At 44.7% G+C, this 10,000-nt stretch overlaps 1 protein-coding gene across 2 annotated transcripts in view; it reads left to right on the forward strand.

Annotated features, from left to right (window-relative positions):
- Nucleotides 1-10,000, forward strand: part of LOC143294278 (polypeptide N-acetylgalactosaminyltransferase 5-like) — an 86,240-nt gene that overhangs the window by 75,614 nt on the left and 626 nt on the right. For both annotated transcript variants that reach the window (XM_076605715.1, XM_076605714.1), the window contains exons 9-12: nucleotides 335-463; nucleotides 3,265-3,387; nucleotides 4,825-4,935; nucleotides 8,951-10,000. The exon at nucleotides 8,951-10,000 is cut by the window's right edge and continues 626 nt beyond it. In XM_076605715.1, coding sequence (XP_076461830.1) covers nucleotides 335-463; nucleotides 3,265-3,387; nucleotides 4,825-4,935; nucleotides 8,951-9,097 — 510 coding nt within the window. In that variant the 3' untranslated portion in view covers nucleotides 9,098-10,000. The remainder of the gene's footprint in view (nucleotides 1-334; nucleotides 464-3,264; nucleotides 3,388-4,824; nucleotides 4,936-8,950) is intronic.

Genomic DNA, 10,000 nt, shown 5'->3' on the forward strand with positions numbered 1-10,000 from the left:
CAAACACACACACACACACACACACACACACACACACACACACACACACACACACACACACCCGAGCGCACATACACATGGTACAGGAGGAATTTTGTTTAATGTTCCGTCCCACATATCGGTGATTGAAGACATTTTGTTAACGTATTTATGAATACATTTGAGTATTATCGGTTAGAAGGGGTGAGAGATGTGAATGAATGGAGGGTTGGCGGAAACTGGGAAAATAAGGGTGAAATGTGGGTGAAATTTGAAAAAAAAAAAAAAAAAATCAAAATACAATTACAGGAAATTACTTAATGGTACATTCACGACTTCTATCTTATCATTTCAGGGTGATTTCGGGGACGTGTCGGAACGCAAAAAGCTACGAGAGAAGTTGCAGTGCCACGATTTTTCCTGGTACATCCACAACGTGTATCCTGATCTCTTCATTCCTGGAGAGGCGATAGCTTCAGGGGAGGTAAGCACTGTATGACGCGGCACTCGCAAGAGTACTCTCTCTTCGGTTATCTCGGACAGCAGAGCAGAGAGAGACAGACGGAGAGAGCGTCGGGTTAGCGTGTTGACAAGACAGCTGTCCACATCACATAGAGAAAAAAACAGACAGACAGACAATGAGAGAGAGAGAGAGAGGTGGGTATTAGATTAATTTTGTACTTAATATTGCCTCAGAGGACGGATAAACGACAGAGAAAACAAAACGAGGTAATAAGGAAAAGGGGGGGGCGGACACTCAAACACACCGATACATTTAAGTGTATTCATGTGCACACACAAACACACAGATACAATTGCGCACACACACACACACACACACACACACACACACACACACACAAACAAACAAACACACGCACGCACGCACGCACGCACGCAAGCTACACACACCGAAACACGCGCGCACTCACAGGTAGAAATACACATGCCTGCGGGCACAAACTCACACACACACACACACACACACACACACACACACACACACACACAGGTGTAGATAATGTGTGCATTTATCTGATCATTCATTTAGTAATCCTAGCAAGCTGCACACACCGAAACACGCGCGCACTCACAGGTACAAATACAAATGCCTGCGGGCACAAACTCACACACACACACACACACACACACACGGCTCGGCGCAACGGCGCCACATAATTATTCACACACACGTGCATACAAGTAAACAGAGAAAAGGGAGGGAGGGGGCGATAGACAAAGAGGAAGACGCAGAGCCAGAGAGAGAAATGTTGTTGACAAAACAACGATTTTTTTTTTAATTTTGTATTTCTTTTTATCACAACAGATTTCTCTGTGTGGAATTGGGGCTGCTCTCCCCAGGGAGAGCGCGTCGCTACACTACAGCGCCACGCTTTTTTTTTTTTTTTTTGTAATTTTTCCTGCGTGCAGTTTTATTTGTTTTTCCTATCCAAGTGGGTTTTTCTACATAATTTTGCCAGGAACAACCCTTTTGCTGCCGTGGGTTTTTTTTTACGTGCGCTAAGTGCATGCTGTACACGGGACCTCGGTTTATCGTCTCATCCGAATGACTAGCGTCCAGACCACCACTCAAGGTCTAGTGGAGGGGGAGAAAATATCGGCGGCTGAGCCGTGACTCGAACCAGCGCGCTCAGATTCTCTCGCTTCCTAGGCGGACGCGTTACCTCTAGGCCATCACTCCACTTTTATTTTTCTTCCTCGCCCGTCCCAGCCTCCAACACGCTCACGTCCATACCCACCCACACAAAGAGAATAATTATTATTCTGCAGATGATTTTTGGGAAGTTATTTCTAACGAGGTTCTTATGGTCGAACTTTCACAGGCATTGGTTCATAGCCCTATTTATACCTTCCTTAAATGTACTTCAGAATTGAGTTAATGGTTTCTGATTATTGTCATTATTATTATTGAATTGTTACTGTTAAATGTAATTGCATGTTAGTTATGCTTCTTTTTTTTTTTTCTTTTTTTTCGTAGTTTTCTAGTTTTCTTCCTTTTCTGTTTTCCTTTTCCCCGTAGCCACTTTGTTTGTTTCATGTCACCGTTAAGACCGGAAGACTCGTTGCAACAAACAATGTCAAATACTCACGATTATGTAAACACGGTTTTACTTCGTGGTGGGTGTTTATACTCGCGCCGCGCGCGCGCACGCACTCACACGCACACGCACACACACACACACACACACACACACACACACACACACACACAATCATCCCACCGACTACGGAAGTTAAGAGCCAAGGACATTGTTTCAGGGTCCAAGGCCACAAATACAGCTTGTTTTTGTATATCAAATTAGAACCCTATTTTTTAAATCTGCTTATGATGATGAGAAGAAGAAAGAAAGAAAGAAAGAACGAGAAAAAAAAGAAGAAGGAGGAAATTACCTGCGTGCATTCATTTACACACACAAAATCGGAGATGTTTGTAATTCCATTCCAAAACGTGTCACATTTTCCGTGTTTCACTGATCCTTTCAAAGGGTGTCACATTTCTCTTCTGATAGGTTTTCTTGTTTGTTGTTCGTTTCTTCTTCGTTTCGTTGTTGTTCGGTGGGAGTAGGGAGGGGGGGGGGAGAGGGTGAGGAGGATTGGGGAGGTGAGTGGAGGAAAGGGGGTGGGGGGTAACAGGGTAAAGATAAAGGAGATGTGTGAGAGGAGGGGAGAGAGAGAGAGAGTCGAAGTGATGCTCGAGGGGCAGTCATGAAGACTGACTGGGGGAAGGGGGGAGTGGGGGTGGGGGTTGGGGTTGCATTCAACGTTTTGAAGAGGGGAAAAAAATGGTAGTGGCTATGGATACTGACATCGTTCAATAACCTCTCCTTCTGAAGGGTGAAAAGGAAACTGGCAACACTGCTCAGATCACAGAGAGAGAGAGATGGGGTGAGTGAAAGAGTGGGTTGGAGGCGAGAGAGAGAGAGAGAGAGAGAGAGACGGGGGAAGAGAAGAGAAGACAACATACACGTTTCACGCGCACACGCACGCGCGCGCACACACACACACACACACACACACACACACACACACACACACACACAAACAAACACACACACACTACACACACACACACACACACACACACACACACACACACACACACACACACACACACACACGCACGCACACACACACACACACACACACACACTTACACACACACACTACACACACACACACTACACACACACACACACACACACACACACACACACACACACAACTCCACACTACACACTACACACTGTATACATGTGTGCCCAGATTCGCAGCAAGGCCAAGCCCATGTGTATCGACAGTCCAGCTGACCACAACAGTTACCACAAGGCGGTGTCCATGTGGCCCTGCCACGGCCAGGGCGGGAACCAGTACTGGATGCTGTCCAAGGTACTGTGTGTCGCATTGTAGGCTACTTGTTGTACTGAGTTTAACTCTCTCCATACGAACGGCGAAAGAGACGACGTTAACAGTGTTTCACCCCAATTACCTTCATCAAAATATTGCAAGCGGAAGGCTCTTATAGAGAAGAGGTGAATGTTGACAAAGAATACCACAATTATGACGACAGAAGCTAAAGGTTAAGTCATTGAGACACCCACTGGACATCCGAGGGGTCTGTGTCGAGGAGAAGAGAGGGCTGGCCGTACTGAGTGAGTTAACTCTCTGACTATTATCAAACTCATTACGGGCCAAGTATTGTTCTAATGTCAAGTGCATATGCTTTAGTAACCTGACAATTAAGCGTATTATTTTTGACTGTAGCTTGATGAAGCCTTATGTACACACGAAAGTGTGTCTTCACAAGTGACTGAGAACGTTGATGTTTTTGACTTTTTGCATTCATTATCAGTTGTTTCGCTTGTCAGTTTAACGACTTCTCTTTTACGAAGTCCTTTAAGTAATTTCCTGTAATTGTATTTAGATTTTTTTTTTTTCAAATTTCACCCTCCTTTGCCCAGTTTCCCCCAGCCCTCCATTCATTCACATCTCCCACCCCTTCTAACCGATAATACTCAAATCTATTCATAAATACTTTAACAAAATGTCTTCAATCACCGATATGTGTGACGGGACATTAAACAAAATTCCTCCTCCCTTGTTTTCCTGTTCGTTTAATTAATTGGTTGTGGTTTTTTGTGTGTGTTTTTTTTTTCAGTTATGTTTTCTGTTAAATTTCTTGGTATTTGGGTGTGTGTTGTTTTGTTGTTTTTTTCCAAAGATTTCATTTTGCTTTCACATTCATACAGTAACGCGCTCACACACACATAAACACACACACACACACACACACACACACACACACACACACACACACACACACACACATACATACATACACACACACTCACACAAACTACACACACGCAAGAACACATTCTCTCTCTCTCTCTCTCTCTCTCTCTCTCTCTCTCTCTCTCTCACACACACACACACACACATACACACATACACACGCACGCACAAACACACACACGCACGCACGCACGCACACACACACACACACACACACACACACACACACACATAGATATAGATAATCTGTGTGCATTTATTTGATCATTCATTTAGTAATCCTGTATGCTCTCAATCCATGACCAGTGCGAAGGATTTATATTGCGTAAGTCAGGTATCTGCTTCGAATGTTGTTGATTTTTTTTTTCTTAATCATTAAATACAAAACAAAAACAAAAAAAAAGCAGATGAGGTGTTGTATAAATGAATCAATCAGGAAGCTGTGACACCTCCTTGGAAATGAAACTTGAAACTGAAACTGAAACTTGAAACTGAAAATGAAACTTGAAACTGAAAATGACACTGTCCCAGAGCGGAGAGATCCGACGGGACGACGGCTGCCTGGACTTCGGTGGCGGAAGTGACGTCATTCTCTTCCCGTGCCACGGGCTGAAGGGCAACCAGGAGTGGGTGTACAGAGAGGTGGGTTGGTGGTGGGGTTAAAGGGGGAGGAGGTGTGGTGTTGGAGAGGTGGGTTGGTGGTGGGGTTAAAGGGGGAGGAGGTGTGGTGTTGGAGAGGTGGGTTGGTGGTGGGGTTAAAGGGGGAAGGGGTGTGGTGTTGGAGAGGTGGGTTGGTGGTGGGGTTAAAGGGGGAAGGGGTGTGGTGTTGGAGAGGTGGGTTGGTGGTAGGGTTAAAGGGGGAGGAGGTGTGGTGTTGGAGAGGTTGGTTGGTGGTGGGGTTAAAGGGGGAAGGGGTGTGGTGTTGGAGAGGTGGGTTGGTGTGGTGTTGGAGAGGTGGGTTGGTGGTGGGGTTAAAGGGGGAAGAGGTGTGGTGTTGGAGAGGTGGGTTGGTGTGGTGGGGTTAAAGGGGGAAGGGGTGTGGTGTTGGAGAGGTGGGTTGGTGGTGGGGTTAAAGGGGGAAGGAGGTGTGGTGTTGGAGAGGTGGGTTGGTGGAGGGGTTAAAGGGGGAGGAGGTGTGGTGTTGGAGAGGTGGGTTGGTGGTGGGGTTAAAGGGGGAAGGAGGTGTGGTGTTGGAGAGGTGGGTTGGTGGTGGGGTTAAAGGGGGAAGGAGGTGTGGTGTTGGAGAGGTGGGTTGGTGGTGGGGTTAAAGGGGGAAGGGGTGTGGTGTTGGAGAGGTGGGTTGGTGGTGGGGTTAAAGGGGGAAGGGGTGTGGTGTTGGAGAGGTGGGTTGGTGGAGGGGTTAAAGGGGGAAGGAGGTGTGGTGTTGGAGAGGTGGGTTGGTGGTGGGGTTAAAGGGGGAAGGAGGTGTGGTGTTGGAGAGGTGGGTTGGTGGTGGGGTTAAAGGGGGAAGGAGGTGTGGTGTTGGAGAGGTGGGTTGGTGGTGGGGTTAAAGGGGGAAGGGGTGTGGTGTTGGAGAGGTGGGTTGGTGGTGGGGTTAAAGGGGGAAGGGGTGTGGTGTTGGAGAGGTGGGTTGGTGGTAGGGTTAAAGGGGGAGGAGGTGTGGTGTTGGAGAGGTTGGTTGGTGGTGGGGTTAAAGGGGGAAGGGGTGTGGTGTTGGAGAGGTGGGTTGGTGTGGTGTTGGAGAGGTGGGTTGGTGTGGTGGGGTTAAAGGGGGAGGAGGTGTGGTGTTGGAGAGGTGGGTTGGTGGTAGGGTTAAAGGGGGAAGGAGGTGTGGTGTTGGAGAGGTGGGTTGGTGGTGGGGTTAAAGGGGGAGGAGGTGTGGTGTTGGAGAGGTGGGTTTGTGGTGGGGTTAAAGGGGGAGGAGGTGTGGTGTTGGAGAGGTGGGTTGGTGGTGGAGTTAAAGGGGGAAGGAGGTGTGGTGTTGGAGAGGTGGGTTGGTGGTGGGGTTAAAGGGGGAAGGAGGTGTGGTGTTGGAGAGGTGGGTTGGTGGTGGGGTTAAAGGGGGAAGGAGGTGTGGTGTTGGAGAGGTGGAGTTAAAGGGGGAAGGGGTGTGAAAGTGAGGGGGACTGGGGGAAAGGAGGTGTGGTGTTGGAGAGGTGGGCTTGTGCGTGGAAGGTGTGTGTGTGCGTGTGTTTGTGTGTGTGTGTGTGTGTATGGATGTGGATATTGTGGACAAGACAAGACAAAACAAGACTACGTGGTTGTATGGATGTGGATATTGGTGCAATACAAGACAAAACAAGACTACGTGGATGTGTATGTTGGTGACAAGACGAGAAAAAACAAGACTACGTGGATGTGGATGTTTGTGCAAGACAAGACAAAACAAGAGTATGTGGATGTATGCATGTGGATGTTGGTGACAACACAAAATAAAAAAGACTACATGGATGTATGGATGTGGATGTTGATGCAAGACAAGACAAAACAAGACTACGTGATGTATGGATGTGGATGTTGGGGACAAGACGAAACAAGACTACATTGATGTATGGGATGTGGATGTTGGTGACAAGACAAAACAAGACTATGTGGATGTGTGGATGTTGGTGCAAGACAAAACAAAACAAGACTACATGGATGTATGGATGTGGATGTTGGTGACAACACAAAACAAAACAAGACTAAATGGATGTATGGATGTGGATGTTGGTGACAAGACAAGACAAAACAAGACTACGTTGATGTGTGGATGTTGGAGACAAGAAAAGACAAAACAAGACTACGTGGATGTATGGATGTGGATGTTGGAGACAAGACAAGACAATACAATACTACGTGGATGTATGGATGTGGATGTTGGAGACAAGAAAAGACAAAACAAGACTACGTGGATGTATGGATGTGGATGTTGGAGACAAGACAAGACAATACAATAATACGTGGATATGGCTGTTGTGGACAAGACAAGACAAAACAAGACTACGTGGATGTATGGATGTGGATGTTGGAGACAAGACAAGACAATACAATAATACGTGGATATGGCTGTTGTGGACAAGACAAGACAAAACAAGACTACGTGGATGTATGGATGTGGATGTTGGAGACAAGACAAGACAAAACAATAATAGTGGATGTGGCTGTTGTGGACAAGACAAGACAAAACAAGACTAGACAATCTTTATTAACGAGGGGTTAAACATAAGGAAAAAAACACTTTTTTTTTTACTTTTTAAAAAAGAGGGTTTGAGGAGGTGTAAGGAGCATGGGTAGGGAAAGGGTTAATTAAGGGGGGGGGGATGGAGAGGTGTTCTGGCGGGATGGTGGTGGTGTACGGGTGTGGAGGTTGAGGGTGGGTGGGGAAGGAGGCTGGAAGGATGAGTGGATGGATGGTGTGTTGTAGTATTTGGTGTCTGTTCAGTGTAGGCTATGATAACAGAAAGAAAGAAGAAGAAAAAAAAGACAACGAAATAAAAACAAAACAAAAAAAACAACTATGTAGCGGTTTTTGAACCGCATGGTTACTGACGTTATGTTTACATGTGGAAAAATAAGCCATGTTGTGTGTGTGTGTGTGTGTGTGTGTGTGTGTGTGTGTGTGTGTGTGTGTGTGTGAGTGTGTGTGTGTGTGTGTGAGTGTATGTGTGTGTGTGTGGTATAGAGCATTTATCTGTTTATCTTTTAATGCACAGCCGGAGAAGGATAGTCCCAGATGAACTTGTATAAATCACTAAATTTGAAATTCAGCTACTTTAAAAACAGCTATGAAAGTGTGTGTGTGTGTGTGTGTGTGTGTGTGTGTGTGTGTGTGTGTGTTTGTGTGTGTGTCTGTCTGTCTGTCTGTCTGTGTTTTAGTCAGACATGCAGACAGACAGACAGACAGCGACAGAGTAACAGAGAGAGAGAGAGAGCCTGTGTTTGTATAAAAAATTTTCTCTACCGTTTTTCACCTAAAACATTGTTTCATCTGCATAGTTATCAAACTCAAACGTTGCTGAAAGATTAGACGACATGATTCTCAACAATATAGAAATACTCAGAAACCGTGAACACAAGGCGAACAGGACACACGGATAGAGACAGGAAACAAAACAGGGGAGGTGTGGGAGGTGGGGAGCGGGTGGGACAATACACAGAACGAAAGAAGACTGCCGATTTTTTTTGCATTTTCTGAAAGAGTAACGATGATGATATCGATGTTTTATTCAAGAAAGACCACTGCCCCCCATTACTAATTTAGAAGGGGTTACACATAAATGAGACACGTTTTAGATGATAAAGCACGCAAAAAATATCATACGTGTAATCCTATGAATACTGTATATTTGAACAATATCATAGTATCAACTCCTAATGCTTCTCCTCTGAAAGACGAAAGAAGATTGTCGTTTCCGCATTTTCTGAAAGGGGATATAAATCACTTTGAGTGCCGTAGAACGTGTCACGTATGTGCATAGTGACGTCACTGATGAAGTCATAAGAAAAAGGCAAATCACTCTGAAAAATTCAGTTTTATCTAGAGTGGTATAATTATGTCCTGATCATTTTCTCAAGTTTTGGGCCTGTTGCTTTCGATATTGTTTTATGACTTGAAACACCACTTTCTACTGTTTTTGTTTTGGGTTTTTTTTTTCCCTGGCACTGAAGGGGATTATAAAATAAATAAACAATGAAGTGAAATATGTGTGTTCAGGACAACACGCTGTTCCACCTGAACACGAAGAAATGTGCCGAGGTGTCTATCGACGGCAAGAAACTAACGATGGCTTCCTGCACTGGCATTGACAGACAACTCTGGCAGTGGCAGCGGAAACCTCCAAGTGGTGCGATCCGCTCTTGAACAAGGGAGACGACTTAGCCTGGAAAACCGTCATCTTTCACTATGTCATTCTGTGTGTGTGTGTGTGTGTGTGTGTGTGTGTGCAAACCAATTCGGTCAGAATGTTATCTGATTCTCCGTGCATTTGTCTGCGTGTCTGTCTTTGAAGCTGTCCTTGTGTAAATGTGTATGATGAATATGATGACTGCGACGACATTTTTGGTGGTGGTGATGGGAGTGGTGTTTGATCTTATTTATGCCAAAGTAATCTGATAAGTTAAAAGTTGAAAAGCTAATTAGGTCAAGCTCAATCAACTTTACAGATCTAAAGTAAAATTGCAGTAAACCTGTCTTAGCTGACCTCAGTAAATGTCAAGTAAAAGCAAAAAAAAAAACAAGAAAAAAAAACACACAAGCATACCGAAATGTCAGTGTCTGCTGTCTAAAGCTTAAAGTTGCTTTAAATTGCTTTTTAAAGGTTTATTACTATTTATGACGGTTGTAAACGTTGTCTTTTTGGACAAAAATATCTCTTTGATTAAGCTATGAATGACACTGTCTGGAAGAACATATTATCATAACTTGTATTAGGTCTTGTCTTTTCCTCCGCTGTCATATCCAATTTAACATGGTCTCTGAAGACAGACATGATGAATTATGGTGTGAAGCGCTGAACACCTCTTATTGTGAGTCTGTTCTTACAACACACAGTTTTGATAAACTTTCTCCACGTGTAATGAGTTCGTTTTATAATAACTTTGAATATATTTCTTGATTGTGACGAATACGAGGGGAAAAAAGGAGAAAAAAAAAAAAAAAAAACACCACTGATTTCGTGCATAGTCTGGTTCAATAATTCTCACAATCTGTTAACTCTGTCTAAGAAAACGGCTTGATCCTCATTTACCCTTTTTTATTGCCCAA

This window comes from Babylonia areolata, chromosome 19 (genome assembly GCF_041734735.1).
Source record: "Babylonia areolata isolate BAREFJ2019XMU chromosome 19, ASM4173473v1, whole genome shotgun sequence".
NCBI classification, from domain to species: domain Eukaryota; kingdom Metazoa; phylum Mollusca; class Gastropoda; order Neogastropoda; family Buccinidae; genus Babylonia; species Babylonia areolata.